The 18,488-nt window shown below is 46.0% G+C and overlaps 1 protein-coding gene and 1 long non-coding RNA gene across 2 annotated transcripts in view; both read right to left on the bottom strand.

Moving 5' to 3' along the window:
• DNAJC17 (DnaJ heat shock protein family (Hsp40) member C17) overlaps positions 1 to 18,488 on the bottom strand; it is a 36,564-nt gene that overhangs the window by 12,185 nt on the left and 5,891 nt on the right. The window contains exons 2-4 of the mRNA XM_036445842.2: positions 1,151 to 1,220; positions 432 to 490; positions 139 to 226 (exon numbers count right to left, since the gene is read on the bottom strand). Of these exons, the coding sequence (XP_036301735.1) occupies positions 139 to 226; positions 432 to 490; positions 1,151 to 1,220 (217 nt within the window). The remainder of the gene's footprint in view (positions 1 to 138; positions 227 to 431; positions 491 to 1,150; positions 1,221 to 18,488) is intronic.
• LOC123651530 lies at positions 12,860 to 14,199 on the bottom strand. Its single transcript, XR_006740317.1, has 2 exons — positions 14,076 to 14,199; positions 12,860 to 13,768 (listed from the first exon to the last, which is right to left on the bottom strand). It is a non-coding gene; the product is annotated as an uncharacterized LOC123651530 (long non-coding RNA).

The following is an 18,488-nucleotide window of genomic DNA, read 5'->3' as shown; positions in this document are numbered from 1 at the left end:
CGTGGACAGGGTTCCTCCCCGAGCTGGGCCAAGAGGCTGAGTTGCTGGAACTGAATGAGCTCCAGGAAGGAAGGCGAGGCTGTGGCATGAGAACGGCCCGGGGAAACACAGGCCACCCGGCGCCCCCATCTCCCTTACCAAGCTTCACTCTCTTCCTTCGCTCATCGAGCTTCTGGGTCCTCTCTGCCGCCTGCTTCTTGGCTTTCCTGACCTTGTCGTACGCGGCCTGGCAGGAGAAAGCAACGCCGAGGAGCAGTCAGCAAGGGAACAAGCAGAGGGCCCCGCCACCTTCCTGTCCCCCTGCCCCCGCCCCCGCTGAGCCCTGGGAGGCCGCTAGGCTGGGACAGCTGGGACCGTGCTCATGGCATGGTACTGAAGTACCACGGTGGTCTCTAACCAGGAAGACAACTCAGACACAGGAGGTGTCTTACCCTGGCTGCAGCGTCAGTCAGCACCTCCAAGGCCTGAGAAAGCTGGTGGAAGAGTTCAGCTAAACACAAAGATCAAAAAGCAGAGAGGAGAAAAATTAATTAGACTTGGTGATGCTGTACTCCCTCAGAAAAGCACCTCAAAGAAGCCACAGGCTGGCAGAAAAGCTGACATCGGATGACATGTTGGAGACAGGGTGTAAGCTGACAAGGTCCTTGCATTCGAGGGCCTAGCAAGGCTGGCCCCAACCCACACAGCTTTCCCAGACTTGTTTGGATGGCGACTATCAGTAGAATGAGAGCAACCTTTCATGCTTGCCAAGAAGTCTGTAACTATTTGCTTAGATTTACTGTACCAAGAATGTGTCCTTCTGCTCTGTCTCTCCCTTAGAGATTAAGAGGAACAAAGAGTACATTCCTCTTGACTTCCTTTTCAAGTGTTTGTGTATAAAAGGCATTGCGCAGTTAATGAACTTGCTACAGTTGGTCAGTGGCTACCTGTAGTCCTCCCAACCCCGCTTTCCTGTCTTTCTTTTCTCAATTCCCACCTCCCTGCCTCAGCCCGGTTCACCTGTCAGGCTGGCCCTGGCAATGACAGACCAGCAGGAAGATGAGTACATCTGCAATGGACCCGCCACCAACACGAGCAGCGGGCTGTGTGCACAGCATTCCCAGCACCCCCCGGGGAGCACAGGCGGCCACCACACCCAGGAGAGTCTCACCTGCTCGGGGATTATCCGGATTTTTGTCTGGATGGCAGGAGAGGGCCTTCTGCCTGTATGCTTTCTTCACCTGGAAGAGTCAGAAAACATGCTCATTCATTCTTTCTCACCCACAGCAAACAAGAGAACCTTGCTAAAGCGATAAGGGAAAGCCCTATAAGAGAGGCTGCTGGCTCCCACACTGAGTCAGTAGCTCACGGCCACCGAGGAGATTGCGGTGGAGGAGGCGAAGGCCGGGAGGAAGCCCAGACCTCCTGGCGCAGAGAGGCTGGGCTTACGTCCTGCACAGCCCCAATCTCATCACTTGGGATGCCGAGGGCTCCAGGCAGGGGCAGGGTCTCTGCAGCCACCTGGAAACAGGCATCTCACACACCTCGATGGGTATGGGAACTGGGGCAACCTTTCTGGAGGGAAATTTTGCCATCAAAATTTAAAATACACTTTCCCTTTGAGCCACTCCTAGGAATTGGACTTGTAGAAGTATGCTAACATAAACATACAAGGATGCCCACTGCACCACTATTTATATTAGCCCCCAACTAGAACCAACCAAAATCTCCATCAACAAAGAGCCATTTAAAAAGATAGATGGGAATCTATAAGTGTTGACTAGGAAGATCTTTAAGATAAGGTGTGTGGAAAAAAGCCTTAGAACTGTTATATAATATGATCACTTCGGGGTTTAAAATAAACAATCAAACAAATGAAATATAAATAGTTCGAGATACTCTGGCATGTGCACAGCTTCTGTTTTCTTTTTCCCCCTCAAAGCAATCATGAGAACCATAAGAGTTGTTTCCTTTGGAGAGAAGCTAAAGATGGAGGGGAAGGAAGCATTTTCGTCTCATTTTATGCCACTCTGTAGTTCAAATTTCAAACCTTAAACAAGTCTTATTTTACTATCATTTTTCATTATCAACAGAGGTCGTCTTGGTGGGAAGGTTATGGCGCATTTTTAGTTTTTATCGTTGCATCTCTGATTTGAAAAGAAGAAAAGTAGTATTTTTTTCTATTAGTAAAAGTAAACAGCTACCAAGGTTCTCTTTCGTCTATTACCCACTCATCCGTTTTAAGGGAAAGCAGAGCACAAAATCCCAGATTCTGCCCTCTGCTTCCTGAGGGCTTGCCCTCACTTTTGCCTACATACCTTACTGCTGCTCAAAGCTCCTGGGAGGAGCCTCTGGACCTAGAACTTCCACCTCTTGGCGGGAACCAGTAAATACTTCTACCCACAGTGGGCTAAATGAGGACCTTCAGAGGCAAGCTGCCAGAGGCCCTAGGGGAGGAGGGCCTGGAGACAGGTGCCTCATCCATCCCACATCTACTGCTAAGGCCGGCAGCTGCCTAGACCTCTGGGATGTGCTGCCCTCTGGTGGGCCACTGCCAGCACTACACCTTCACCTGCTAGGGTAACCTGGCCCATCTGGCTCTCCTGGTTGAGCAGGAGGCAGAAGGAACCAGTCAGGACAGGTTGTGAGCAGCAAAGGTATAGACATGCCTTCCTGCCCTCCCACCTTCCCAATTGCTCACCTGGCCCACCTGTTCACCTCCCCACCCCAAGAGAGGTCTTCACCATTAAATAGCAACAACAAAACCTAGCTCTGTTTACACTACAAAAAGAAAAAAAAAAAAAGTAATTCTAAGGGAATGGGCCTTAGCCAGGTAGCTCAGTTGGTTAAAGTGTCATTCCTATATGCAAAGATTTTGGGTTCAATCCCCAGTTAGGGCACATAAAAGAATCAAACAATGAATGCATAAGTAAGTGGAACAACAAATCAATATTTCTCTTTCTCTCTCTCTCCCTTCCTGATCCCTCCCCCCACAACTAAAAAAAAAATTAAAAAAAAAAAAAATTGGGCCCTGGCCAATGTGATTCCATTGGTGCGCACGCACACATGTATACATGTACACACACACACACAGATAAGGGAATGGAGGTGCTAGTTTTATATATAGTCTTACATTTGAAATGTCATCTTCATTCTTTAGCCCGTTATCTACTCCTCACCTCCCACTTTTTAAAAGTGATTTTGAGAGAGAGAAACGAATTTCAAGCACCGGGCCTCTAGTACACCAATAATAAACAATCAGAAAGAGAAATGAAGAAAACAATCCCATTTATAATTACATCAACAATAAAATACTCAAGAATAAATTTAACCAAGGAGGCGAAGGAACTGCACACTGAAAACCTTAAGACACTGATGAAAGAAATTGAATAAAACACAAATAAATGGAAAGATATTCCATTCTCACAGACTGGAAGAATCAATATTATTAAGATGCCCATCTACAAAAAGCAATTTACAGATTCAATGCCAACCCCTGTCAAAATGTCAATGGCATTTTCCACAGAAATTCAACAAGCAATCCTAAAATTTGTATGAACCCACAAATGATACCAAACAGCCAAAGCAATCTTGAGAAAGAACAAAGCTGGAGGCATACACTTCAAACTTTATTACAAAGCTATAATAATCAAAACAGTATGATTTACAGGCACATAGATTAATGGAACAGAATAGAGAATCCAGAAATAAACCCACAAATTATTGGTCTATTAACTTACAACAAAGAAACCAAGAATATAGGTTATTCCCAAAAATGTATATACACACTTTGAATAATTATAAAGACAGTGTTTATTAAAATACATTTAATTTTCAACATTGAGCTATCAGCTGTTAAACTGTGTATACATATTTTTGGGACACTCTGTATACTTAGGGAAATTACAGTATCTTTGATACTGTTGGGAAAACTGTATAGCCATATGCAAAAGAATGACCTCTTACACCAAACACAAAAATGAACTAAAAATGGGTTAAATACTTGAATGTAAGACCAGAAACCATAAATTCCTAGAAGAAAACAGGTAGTAAGCTCCTTGACATCAGTCTTGGTAATAATTTTTTTGGATTTGGCTCTTGTCAAAAAGACCAAAAATAATAAGTGTTAGCGAATGGAAAAACAGGAATCCTGTATACTGTTGGTGGGAATGTAAATTGTGCATCCACTATGGAAAACAGTATGGAAGTTCCTCAAAAACTTAGAACTACCATGTGATCCAGCAATTTCATTTCTGGGTATATATCTGGGAGGGGGGGAAAAGAAAAAGGTGAAAACACTAAATAAAAAAGATATATACACCCCTATGTTCACATTATTTATAATAGCCAAGACACAGAAGTAATCTAAGTGTCAATTGGTGGATGAATGGATAAAAAAATGAATGGATACATACAATAATATTATTCAGCCATAAAAAAGGTTAAAATCTCACCATATGTGACAACACAGATGGAGCTTGAGGGCATTATGCTAAGTGAAATAAGTCAGACAGAAAAGGTCAAGTACACATGATCTCACATATATGTGGAATTAAAAAGCAAAACAAAATAAAAAACAACCCAAACCCATAGATACACAGAACAGACTGGTGGTCACCAGGGGTGGTGGATCAGGGGTGGCCAAATAGGTGAAGGGGATCAAAAGGTAGAAAATTTCAGTTATAAAATAAATAAGTCCTAGGCATGTAATGTATAGCACAGTGACTAGAGTTAAAAATACTATACTGCAGCCTATACCGTTTGGCTCAGTGGCTAGAGCGTTGACCTGTGGGCTGAAGGATCCTGGATTCATTTCTGGTCAAAGGCATGTACCTCGGTTGCAGGCTCCCGGGTGGGGTGGGGGATGCAGAAAGCAACCAATTGACGTGTCTAACATCAGTGCTCGTCTCTCCCTTCCACTCTCTCTTAAAATCAATGGAAAAAATATTCCAAAGTGAGGGTTAAAAAAAAAAAAAAATACTATACTGTATATTTGAAAGTTGCTAAGACAATAGATCTTAAAAAAAAAATTTAACTATCGGTGATGAATGTTAACTGACTTATTACTATGATCGTTTTGCAGTATATACATGTCAAATCATGTTGTACACCTGAAACCAATATAATAGTATATATATCAATTACGTCTCAATAGAAAAAACATAGGCATGTTTAGCTTCTTTCTACTGTTCCAAGCTAGGCGGCAAGAAGGAAGGAAGGGAGGGAGGGAGGGAGGGAGGGAGGGAGGGAGGGAGGGAAGGAAAGGAAAGGAAAGGAAAGAGGAAGGGAGGGAGGGAGGGAAAGGAAAGAGGAAGGGAGGGAGGGAGGGAGGGAGGGAGGGAGGGAGGGAAGGAAGGAGGGAAGCAGGGAGGCAGGGAGGGAGGGAAAAGAAGAAAAGCCAAAATCAGTTTGGCTCAGTGGATAGAGCGTCAACCTGTGTACTGAAAGGTCCCAGGTTCGATTCCAGTCAAGGGCATGTACCTTGGTTGCGGGCACATCCTCAGTAGGAGGTGTGCAGGAGGCAGCTAATTGATGTTTCTCTCTCATCGATGTTTCTAACTATCCATCTCCCTTCCTGTCTGTAAAAAAATCAATAAAAAATATATAAAAATATACATATACATACACACACACACACACACACACACACACATATATATATATATATATATATATATATATATATATATATATATATATATATCGTATTTTTCGGACCATAAGACACACTTTTTTTCCCCCAGAAGTGGGGGGAAAAGTCCCTGCGTCTTATGGTCCAATAAGCAACATCTCGCGGCAGAGCGGTTGAAAAACGCTGGCCTACACATATACTTTAAAAAAAAAGTTTTTTTACTTGCCCGGCTCTGTGTGGTCTCTGTGTGCTTGTACGGCTCTAAAATGGTTCTAAATGCTGCTGTTTACTTTACAGGGTTGATTACATGTGTTTATGACTGTGATGTTGGGTTTCAATGCACATAAAATATTTTAGGACACTATTTGTTTCAGAATCTTTTTTTCTTCATTTCCCTTCTCTAAAAACTGGTGCGTCTTATGGTCCGGAGCGTCTTATGGTCCGAAAAATACGGTATATTCCCAAACTCTCCCTTATCCATTCCTGGGAGGGAATAATTGTTAACACCAGCCCAGTATGATGCCAACCTGACAGTAACTCCAAGTTTGGATGTCAGTCCACAGTGGACCAGGTCAGCCCAATTTGAATTCTTGAGGTGGACAGGACTGTTTTCAAGTCTGCTGGAGGGCAGTCCTAAAATTCAATCCTTGGTCAGCCTCTAGGGGCTCTGAAATACTCTCATTCAAAGAGTGGAGGTGTCCTGAGATCTTCCAGAGACTGTGAACCATCGCTCAGCTGGTCTACGTGTGCTGGTCCAGTGTGTTTGTCCTGATTAACTAGTTATTGCTATCTTTAGCTGCTAAGCCTCCTCTGGGCGGGGCTCATTCCTGGGTTTTAGCCTGGAAGGTCAGTTTTGACTTTGAACCAGTTTGGCCTAGAGTTTGGTGTTTTGTGTTACAAACTGGATTCCCAGTTTTGCCCAGCCCTCCTGAAGTGACTGTTGCCTGAAGAATTTCTCATCATGTAAACACAACTCTCCTAAAACAGGCCTTTGAAAAAGCTCCCAGAGTTAATATTGTTTATTATGAAACTAGAGGTGTCATGGAATACTAGGGGCCCAATGCACAAATTTGTGTACCTTGGAAGGAACTGTAGGCCAGAAGGCAGCAGCGGGCACAGGGGAAGGTCTTGGCCCATCCTCTGCACCGCCACCCGGCCCCTCCTGCCGTCTGCTGGCAGCCCCACTCCTGCCCATTTGCTGATGGAGCTGGCCCTACTCACACCCGCTGATGGCACGGAGTGATTAAGGATGACGCCAGCAGCGGGTGCAAGCAAGCCAACGCTGTCAGCAGGTGCAAGGGGCAGCTGTTGCCCCAATAGCCCCTCAGGAGCAGGGGGAGGTGGAGAAGCCCTTCAGGGGCAATCGGGGCCAGCGTCTGCTAGAACCTGCTGATGGCACCAAGTGATCAGGACCAGCACTGGGCGCCAGCAGCGGATGTGAGTGCTGGGTGGGACCATGGTACGGGGGAGCATAGAATTTTCAGTGATCACCAAAGGCTCCCCCGATGACCGGCACCTCACCTTGGTCTGGCGCCCTGCTCATCTGCTCCACTATCCTGCTGCGCCGAAGCCCACCATGTTCTGCACTCTGCCACCTGCTGCTGACGCCCGCCACGTTCCGTGTGCGCCCCCGGTTGTTTGGTTGTTCTGCCGTTCGGTCTATTTGCATATTAGGGATACACTGTGTGTGTGTGTGTGTGTGTGTGTGTGTGTGTGTGTGTGTATGGAATTGGCGTTGAAGAGACAGTTGGACACTCTGAGGTTTCAGGAAAAGCCTTTATTCAAAGCAGTGCTGCTGGTTCAGGGGACTCTAAGAACCAGATTCTGGACCCCTTAGACTAGGGGTGTCGAACTCAATCAGAGAAGGGGCCAAAATCTAAAATCCAGCCTAAATCGCAGGCCGAATGGTTTACTGAACAGTCATAAACTGTCATTGTGATGGAAACGCAGCGGAGTGCAGTGATGACAGCGCGGTGCGGGCCACATTGCAAGGCCTGGCGGGACGGATTTGGCCCGCAGGCCTTGTGTTTGACACATGTGCCTTAGACAATGAGATGTTCTCTTTATATATTTGAGAAGCTACCAAGCTTCTGTAGTGGAGTCTCACAGACCCTGCTACTCAGTTAGAATGGTTAACTTAGATTGTATCTAATGTCCATCCTGGATGGTGCCAGTGACCTCCCTCTAGATAAGCTGTTACATACTTGGTTTATGGCCCCTTGTAAATTGGAAGTATTAGGTAAATAGCTCTTGCAAGACCAGATAATTAAGGAAGGGGCAGTGACTTCAGGAATGTGCATTAGGGGCATTGATTAACTTAGGTACAGAGTCCGGCTGCTAGTCTCCTACATTTTTTCACAAATGAAGTTAATTACTGGCTAGCAAGAGGGTGCAGTAGAAAGCAGGTTACTGGAACAAATTCAGATTGCCAGCCCAAAAATGTCCTATGCTCCCCAGCAGAGGCCTGGTATACAAAATTTGTGCACTCAGGGGAGTCCCTCAGCCTGGCTTGTGCCCTCCTGCAGCCTGGGAGCCCTCAGGGGATGTCTGACTGCCGGCTGAAGCCAGCTTCCCAAGGAGGCGGGAGAGGCTCTGGCCACTGCTGCCAGCTCAGGGCTTCTGGCTGAGTGGCACTCCCCAGTGGGAGCGCACTCCTGTGTTGAGCGTCTGCCCCCTGGAGGTCAGTGTGCATCATGGAGACTAGCCATTCGGTCAATTTGCATATTAGCCTTTTATTATAAAAATGTTATAATAAATTAGAGGCCTGGTGCATGAAATTTGTGCATTGGGGGGGCACTCAGCCCAGCCTGCACCATCTCTAATCTGGGACCCCCTGGGGGATGTCTGACTGCCGGTTTAGGTCTGATTGGGCCTAAACCGGCAATTGGACATTCCTCTCACAATCCTGAACCGCTGCCTCCTAATTGCTCACCTGCCTGCCTACCTGGTCACCCCTTACTGCCTCTGTCTGCTGGCTTGGTTGTCTCTTACTGCACCCCCCCCCCCCCCCGCCAGCCTGGTCACCCCTAACTGCCCCCCGCCAGTCTGGTTGCCTTTTACTGCCCTCCTGCCAGCCTGGTTGCTCCTCATGGCCCCCCCGGCCAGCCTGGTCGCCCCATGCAGCCTGCTATTCAGTCATTTGGTGGTCCCTCACTAACCTCCCTGCTGGCCTGGCCATAGGCAGTCATCTTGTGAGAGTGTGATGGCCAATTTGCATATTACTTCTTTATTATAAAGGATAAGCCTACCTAATAGGCAACTCAAGAAAGTAGATTCAGAGCAAAAGGATGCAACAATACTTTTCTGAACTCTGATAAAGCTGGGAAGGAAAAGGAACTTTCAGAAGAACAAAAAGAGGGGCCTGGTGTGGAGTGATGTGGGGTAAACTTAGAACTGCCTATTCCAGGCATGGAGGTTTAGCGGCTCCCCTATGAAATTGGGTTTTGCAGGTGCTGGGATGCTTAGGCAGGTTGAAGTAGCCACAGGAAGTTGCCATAGGCTATGGCATTGTCTTAACACGTGCAGTTTCCTTCTTTACCTCTAGGTTTCCCCTAAGTCCTCTGGTCTCCTTAACACTTGGAAACATTCGTTTGCATTTCCTGAGGCCTCAAGGAGAGGGCTAGGGGAGAGCTGAGAGACTTCCCACCCAATGCCTCCCGACCAGACCAAGGTTTTTCAGAGGACGAGGCTGTCTCCAAGCCCAGGCCCAGGTCAGCAAAGACCTCAGATGAACATAAGCTCTGTGAGGACTTTAAAATCCAGTCTGAGAAGAGTGTGTGGCCTTTCTCCTGATGTCTTTCTCAAATGTTACTGCCTCCCCCTCCCCATTTCCATCCTAGGACACACTTGAGTTTAATCTGTCTCTCATGTCTCAGGATCATCATCCAGAACATAAACTACTGAACAGTAACAGCACATTCAATGCTACTGAGAGCAGAGTCAGGCTTCTCCTTTGCTTGGGTGGTGATGATCTTAAATTTGACTGTTCTTATATATAGTTTTTCCATCTCTTCGCTAATCAGCCTCCACTAGACTATGCCAGATGCCAGCACTTGCCTGGAATCTACATTTTTTTTTTCTGGTATGGTTTGGATAAAGATATAACTTGGTCATAACTGCACCTCATATGAGAGCATACAGGTATAAGCAATTATGTGGGTTCCCCTTAAAAAGGGAATGCACTTCAGGGGGCAGGGCACAGAATAGTGCACTGACCACCACCTGGCACTTAATGGGCACACAATAAATACCTATTGAAAGAAAGGGGCAAACTTTCATATGTTCTCAACCCAAACACAATTAGAAAGCCTCAACTATGTTAATTAGTTCAGGCCCACTGAGGAGTAGAAGGAAGTGGGTGCTGCCCTGACTCTAGGGGACCTGACCACTTTTTCACAATTTCCCCTGCTGCCTAACACCTTCTCTTGGTAAATCACGTCTGGGAAAGGGAAGAAATCACTATAGCAGACTGCTAAGAGACTGTGAGAATTAAAATGTCATCTCCCCAGAGCCACATTATAGAGAATGAGTCATGAATTAACAGCCACCCAGCCCTTCCTGGAGTCTTCATAACTGGTTCCACCACTTGCAGCAACCTGAGCCCAAAGCAGGAGAGGGGCCGGGCGCTGGGTCTGCTGCCATCTCCAACAGGCTCTGCACCGGCACAGAGCTGGGGCCTCTGGAAATCCACCTGCCTACAGGTTCACCCCTTTAGGGGAATGAACTCCTGATTTACCAAAAAAAAGCTAGGTTCTAAAGGGTCCAATATACATAAAATAGCCATAATTCACTTAAAAGAAAGGTGCCCTACAAAGAGATCATTGTTTTTTTAAATATATTTTATTGATTTTGTACAGAGAGGAAGGGAGAGAGATAGAGTTAGAAACATCGATGAGAGAGAGAGTCATCGATCAGCAGCTTCTTGCACACCCCCTACTGGGAATATGCCGGCAACCAAGGTACATGCCCTTGACCAGAATCGAACCTGGGACCCTAGTGTCTGCAGGCTGACGCTCTACTCACTGATCTAAACCGGTTAGGGCCTACAGCCCTTATAATAAAACTTGGAGCCAGGTAAGTAAGTGGTACAGGTAATTGGGCCCAGTTCTCAAAAGCCAGACTCATACTTGGGAGTCAGATATGAAGATGTACTGATAGGACTGAGATGTGGAGAACACACAGGGAGGCCACTCAGTGTGGCCACAGGTACTGAATGAACAGACCACCTCAGGGAGTCAGCTAGAAAGACTGGGTTCCAGGATGGGACCCAGTACCCAATGCCCTGCAGGAACTTCTCCCCAAGCCTGGGAGAGGCAGACATAGCGCCAGGAATAGCAGAGGTTATGTGACTGCCTGATGTCAGAGGCAGGAAGTAAACCATAGGGTTCTGGTCACTTATCTAGAAGTCTGCTCTGCCTAAAAGACTGATCCCTTTCATTCCTTATAGCTTATGGCCCACACTGCAACAGCACCATGGAGAAATTCCTAAATGCCTGGTCACTACAGAAACTACGGACTGCTCATAAGCCTCAGTGCAAACAGGGTATCAGCCAACCCCCAGACCAGCACCCTCAGCTCAACACTCCCAAAATGCGGGCCTGCTGGTGGTACCAGGATGATTTTTGGGAGACCTGGACCTCACACCATCTCTCTCAGGTTGCTACCATACCCATCATCAGACTCGGGGTAGTAACCTATGCAGCCTGGACCGACTGGGACCATGTACAGGATCTGGCTCGCTTCTCTCCAAATGTTGCCCCATGCAACCCTTTGGGATCTGGATCCTCATTCCATCTCTGAGGTCACTCTTCAGCTTCTCCCACTCTTCAGCTTCTCTCAGACCCTCACCTCTGGGTTCCTCCTTCCCTTGGCCCTCCCAGCACTCTCTCCTGGGCCTCGATATCTGCCCTGCCCTCCTTCTCAGCCCCACTTCCCCAAATCCGCAATTCACCCGGAGTCCTGTCTACTGCCATTTCCTTCCTCAGATACCCACTTCTCTCAGGCCCCATCTCTACTCTCCCACCCTATATCCGGCTAAGTACCCCTATATCCGGCTCACACTCCAAAATCCTTGCCCACCTTCTTATCACAGGTTAGAGATTCTCACCCCTCAGGTCTATCTATACCCGGGATCTGGCTGTCCCTCACCTGTCCCCACTGCCTGCTGTCACCCTCAACTCCTGGAGACCTGGGCTCCCAGTCTCCGCCCTTTCCCGGAGCGTACAACCCCTTCTCTCTGGGCCCTGGCACTTCCTACATTTCGTTCATTTCTTTTTTCCTTTAATGTACCAGTTTCTTTTTCTTTTTCTTTTTCTTTTAAATATATTTTATTGATTTTCCACAGAGAGGAAGGGAGAGGGATAGAGAGTTAGAAACGTGGATGAGAGAGAATTATTGATCAGCTGCCTCCTGCACACTCCCCACTGGGGATGTGCCCGCAACCAATGTACATGCCCCTGACCGGAATCGAATCTGGGAGCCCTCAGTCTGCAGGCCGACACTCTATCCACTGAGCCAAACCAGTTTCAGCTACCAGTTTCCTTTATAAACAAATTTATATTAATAAAAAGAAGTGAGCCAGCCGAAACCGGTTTGGCTCAGTGGATAGAGCGTCAGTCTGTGGACTGAGGGGTCCCAGGTTTGATTCCGGTCAAGGGCATGTACCTTGGTTGCGGGCACATCCCCGGTGGGGGTGTGCAGGAGGCAGCTAGTGGATGTTTCTCTCTCATCGACGTTTCTAGCTCTCTGTCCCTCTCCCTTCCTCTCTGTAAAAAAATCAATAAAATATATTTTAAAAAGAAGTGAGCCCTACAGACTGATTCATTTGCCTCTCAGCATAACCATTATGGCTTGTCTCAGCTTAGGTTCTTACAAGGGTATTTCTTGGATCACATGATCTCACACATCTAGAGGAAATAATGAACAACATAAACTGATGAACAAAAACAGACCCAGAGAAAGAGAAGCAGTGAACAGACTCTCAAACCTCAGAGGGAAAGTAGGGGAGGGTGGGGGTAAAGGGGAAGAGATCAACCAAAGGACTGGTGTGCATGCATATGGGCCTGGCCAGTGGCCATGGACAACACGGCATATGTAGGGAGGGGTTGGGATGGGATTGAGGGGATGAGGACAATTATGTGATACCATAATCAATAAAATAAATAAGTGAGCCAACTTAAAACAGCAAAAATAGGGATGCACTGAGTATGGAGAATATGTTTAGTACTGCCTCAATTGAAATAGAAACTCTGCTGTGGTAGTTTTAATGCAAATTTTGACACATATTCATCCAACTTTCCAGACCAGTTCAATATCTGTTGGGGTCAGCCAGATTGGGCAGCTTTATCTAGTCAAATCTCCATCTGTGTCACTGTTGGAGTCCCAAGGCTCTCTGAGGCCCCAAAATCTGTCTTTTATTGCCCTAGGTGCTCCTTAAGTGTGGGTCATGGAAAAAGTTCTGAGAGAGGAGTAGAAAATTCAGGTTTGGGCAGGTGCTTTGCATTTACTAGCCACCCTATGCTGGGCAAATCAATTAAACTTCGTCTTCTCACCTATAAACTGGAGCTAATGGTCATTGCCTATCTCACAGGCTTGTTTTGAAGATCACATCAAATGAGATTAATTTGTGTGAAAGCAATTTAGTGTCATATAAATGAGAGTTATTATCTTGAATGCTAATGAAGAGCTTACAAACACAAATGAATCATTCCATTTGACTTAACAGGCAGCCAAGTAACTTCAAAAACCCAGAGCTCCAGCCAGACAACTAACCCAGGAGCGAGTTAACCATCAGAGAGAGAGGGCGAAGTCTTGGAGTGCTGGTCAGGCCCTCGATGAGCAAACGACCATCATCAAGTGAAACCAGGCTCGGTGCCCAACCTCAAGGACCTGGTGCCTGTTCCGGTGAGAGGCTCCTCTCAGAGGCAGTGACCTTGTCAGGTCCACCTCAACTGCAGAAATGGGCCCCGGATGTCCACAGAATTAGGTCTAACCACACTATAACCTAGAGGTCCAAAGACACCACGTTTTTCAGACTCAAAAGAACCCTAAGCAATGCCCCATTCCCTGTCATGCCAAGTTCTCTTACTGCTACTTCCTCATGCTCATGCTGTTCCTTCAAGCCCCTGTCTGTCCTCAAAAACTTAACTCTTCTTACATCTGTAAGATACAAGGTCAGTGGATCACATTCTGGGGTATAACAGAAATACGTGGTTTAAGGAAAGGTATTAGCTAGCATAAAGGTAAAATAGCCTTTTTCTTAAAGCAGTAATAAAATATATCCACTGCCACCCCCCCCCCCCCAATGTCAATATTAAGTTTCCATGGTAGTTTTTCTGGTAAATACACTTAAAATTTGAGTCTTCGAAAAGTTGACCAAAATGCATTTCAACCACCCCCAAATGTCAATATTAAGTTTTCCTGGTAAATACACTTAAAATTTGAGGCTGGCTTCATCAAGTGATACCTGCCAAGATACAGTGAGTCTGAAGCCTTCGAAGGGCTCCAAATGAAAGGCGAGGCCTCTGTGGACAAGAGAGAACTTCACGTGTCAGCGGCAGATGAGTGAAGAGAATATTAAACTGGGGCTCTCACCCCTCAGGTCTCTCTCACTGGGTGCCCTCTGGAAAGTTCCATAACCTCCCTGGACCTCCATCCTCAGGTATAAAATGAGAGTAGAAGATCCCTTTAACCCCGCTGTGGAATATTCTTTTCTCTCCTCAAGGCCTTGCACAATGACACCTCCTGAAGGATATCTTCCCTGATCCTGCTAATCGTATGAGCAGTGTCTCCCTTTCTATTCCTATCTTTTCCTTATATACTTTCATTGAACCTCCTGCATCTACCTCAGAATTCATTGCTTACTATACTGTGAGAGCTGTCAGAAAGAAGTAATGTCTTATTCAACTCTACAAGACCCAAAAGGTACTTGTTCATGGTGACATACTCCATCCATTGTAGATTTGAACTGAACAGTGGACTCTGCTGATTCTCAACTTTGTTCTGATTCCCCATCTCCTTTCTACCCTGACCACTGCCTTAGTCAGGAATCACTGGTGTAGTGTTGGGTGAATCAGCACTGGTCTGTCAGGACTGGAATGAGTGAGAGGAGCAAGCGGTAGAGTACAACCTCAGACCTGAGGTATGGACAGCATGTATTTGACTTTAGCACTCACAGTGTAAGAAAGGTGGAACAACACAGCAAGAGCTAACCTGTCGTAGGCCCTGTGCTAAGTGCTTCCCTGGACCAAACTTCACAACAATGTTGGCAAGGAGGAACTGCCATCATTCCCATTTTGCAGATGGGAAAGCCAAGGCACACAGGTTAAATATTTGCTCAACAGTCTAGTTATGATCAGCAGCATGATTCCTATAATCAAAACCAGTAGTCTTACCATTCACAAAGGAAAAATTACAGCCACCACACACAAGATGACTGTCTGATGTGGGCAGGAATAGAGAAGATAATAGGGGATATGGTGGGTCACAGGGAATAGGCAGAGGGCGTGGAGATATGATAAGGATGAAAGAAGTCCTATGACAGGATCAAGTGGTGACTGTAGTGACTTCAAAAATGTTGGTAACAGGGATTATGGACCCAGACCAAATGCTGATTAAGAATCTGATCATTCAGATAACAAACACAATCTTTGGACAAGGACTTGGGGAGGGTGTGTCTACAGATCAAGTAGGGGAGTTCTTTAAATGAACAGGAATTGCCAAGACAAAGAAGAAGACCTGAACGGATGATAAATGTGTATACAGACCAGGAAAGAGGGAAGCCAAAAGGGGAGACAACAGAGTATTTGATAACTCTCTTTCAGCTAAGGCAGCCATTAACTGGTTTGATGGAAAAGAATTCCACGGTAACTTCATTGAAGTGTTCTTTGCCACCAGAAGACCTGAATTAATGAGAGAAGGTGGGAGTGGGAGTGGAGGTGGGTGGCGATAGAGAGGTCATGGAGGCTTTCAGGGAGAGGTGGGACTGGTTTGCTCTAATCAGTCATGTGGAAATACAAGCTTTGTTTGAAGGAATCCCTGCCATCAGTGCAATGAGCCCAGACAAGAGGATGCTTGTCCTCAGGAGATTTCTGGGGAAGAGGCTATGGTGGAGAGAGGGGCCATAGAGATAGTAGGGGCAGAAGCAGAGATCGAGGCAGCTATGGTGGGGAGAGAAGTGATTATGACGGGGACAGAGAAGATAGCTATAGAGGGGACAGAGGTGGTGGTTATGGAGATCAAGGAAGCGATGGTGGGGACTGAGGAGGCCATGGTGAAGACTGAAGTGGGAGTGGCTATGGTGGAGACAGGAGTAATGGAAGCTATGGAAGAGACCAAGGTGGCTATGGAGGCAAAACGGAGCAAGAAATGACTCCAGAAATGATCAGCACAATTGACCATATTGACTGTTTTGAATGTTCCTCTGTCTCTAACATGATCCATAGTCATTGCCCAAGTTTTGCTTGCCTCTTTCATCCTGGCCTCTCCTTGGGTAGTGAAATGAAGTGGCATTTGAAATTTTCTTTGGGGGGGAGGGTTGTGACAGTTTTTCTTTTAGTAATGTCCATTGAAATTTCCAACTTTTGCCTTCCCAACACTTGAAGCTAAGTGTGTTGTAAAATAGCCTTGACTGGTTTGATTCATTGGATAGAGTGTCGGCCTGCGGACTGGAGGGTCCCGGGTTCGATTCCAGTCAAGAACATGTACCTTGGTTGCAGGCACATCTCCAGTAGGGGGTGTGCAGGAGGCAGCTGATTGATGTTTTTCTCTCATCAATGTTTCTAACTTTCTATCCCTCTCCCTTCCTCTCTGTAAAAAAATCATTAATTAAAAAAATAATAATTTAAAAAAGTGTGTTGTAAAATATTGCCAAAATGGAGCCCTAGACGATTAGGCTCAAAGGACAGTGTTGGCCCGTGGACTGAAGGGTCCCGGGTTCAATTTCAGTCAAAGGCACATGCCCAGGTCGTGGGCTGATTCCCAGCAAATCAATGATTTGGCAGCCAGTCAGTGATTCTCTTTCATCATTGTTGTTTCTCTCTCTCCCTCTTCCTCTCTCTTCTTTGAAATCAATAAAAATATATTGCCAAAATATATTGCCAAAATGTTTTTGTAATACTACAATAAATGCTGCTTGTATTATGGGAGAAATATATATATATATATGTTTTTCTTTTTCTTTTTTTGCTTAAGGTAACAAACTAGGTAAGTCATGGGACCCATATCCAGGCAGTCTGACTCCAAAGTCCTCTTTCTTTCTTTCTTTCTTTCTTTCTTTCTTTCTTTCTTTCTTTCTTTAAAATATATTTTATTGATCTTTTACAGAGAGGAAGGGAGAGGGATAGAGAGTTAGAAACATCGATGAGAGAGAACCATCAATCAGCTGCCTCTTGTACACCCCCCACTGGGGACGTGTCTGGAACCCAGGTACATGCCCTTGACCGGAATCGAACCCGGGACCTTTCAGTCCGCAGACCGACACTCTATCCACTGAGCCAAACCAGTTTCGGCTAAAGTCCACTTTCTTAACTATCACTGGTAGTCAGTATAATGGTATTATAAAGGCACTAGAGGCCCGATGCATGAAATCCGTGCAAGGGTAGGGCTTCGCAGCCCCAGCTGCCTTGGCCCTCACAGCCCTGGCTTCGCCCAGAAGGTCATTCAGAAGGTCGCCCGGACAGTCGTTCAGCTGTTCGGCCATTCGGTCAAATTTGCTTTTATTATTATAGATATTTACAACTGCCAACATTGCTTAGTGCTCTGTATAATGAGTCCCATCCATTCTCAACACACAGTTGATGTACAAAGCAACCATTCTTGGCCTTACTTGTTAAGATTAGTTATAAACACTGTTATTTTCTATACTACTTCTCTAGGAAACAGTCATCTAATTAGAAAACTTCATCTTGTAGAAATCAACATTAACCCCTGCATTTCAAAATGATGAGCCACAGGAGCACAGACAGGGAAAGTGAGAACAGACAAGCTGGGAGTGACCACAGGGGTATTCTCTTCACATTTATATCCCTAGCACCACGTGGGATGGGCACATGGTACCACTTAAAAGTTTGTGGAATCAAATGGTGTTTGTGAGAAATGTTTCTACCTTCATGTAAAATACTCATGGAGAAAGGAAAAGGAAACCAAAAGGTAGCAGGAGAACTAAAGTGCGTGTGTGTGTGTGTGTGTGTGTGTGTGTGTGTGTGAGAGAGAGAGAGAGAGAGAGAGAGAGAGAGAGAGAGAGAGAGAGACTCTGACTTGGGCAGAGCACTGGGCACACAGCATGCTGATTTCAAGAATCAGGGTGGGGACTCCCAGCAGAGAGATGGGCCGTCTAATGCTTAATGGCTGGGAGTGTGCCAGCTTTCCGAAAGACAATTTGAAAGAGCTTTTAGGGGGCTGCGAAGGGAGGGGAGGAGGACAGTGATGGCAACTGCAGCGGAGCAGAGATTGTCAGTAACAAGGATTTTAATTATTTGATTTTAGAAGAAAATATAACTGCAAAATCCTTGATTATGTTTATACAACAAGGGACCAAGATTTATTATAGCTGAAATTTGGTGTTGAATACCTAGCAATAAAGCCTTCAAAATAGCTTCCTTTTGTAGCATTCTCAGTTACAGCTTTGCTGTAAAGACACCGAAATCATATTCACCTCCCCATGAGTGTTCCTTGTTAACGATACCTGCCCATCTACCAGAGTCTCTCCCACAGGCCCCAGGACACACCCAGAGGCGCCTAAACATCAGAGCAGGATCTAATTGGCTTCACAAGCGGCATATACAAAGGGAGACCTTGGCAGGCACCAGGCCCGGCTACGGAGAATTCTGCTTCGTGTGCACAGCAGTTCATGCACTGTGCTTGGGGTGATCCTCACAGC

This window comes from Pipistrellus kuhlii, unplaced genomic scaffold (assembly GCF_014108245.1).
Source record: "Pipistrellus kuhlii isolate mPipKuh1 unplaced genomic scaffold, mPipKuh1.p scaffold_m20_p_1, whole genome shotgun sequence".
In the NCBI taxonomy this organism is placed as follows: Eukaryota; Metazoa; Chordata; class Mammalia; order Chiroptera; family Vespertilionidae; genus Pipistrellus; species Pipistrellus kuhlii.
The sequence above is the reverse complement of the archived record's forward strand: the minus strand, read 5'-3'. Positions and strand labels throughout refer to the sequence as shown.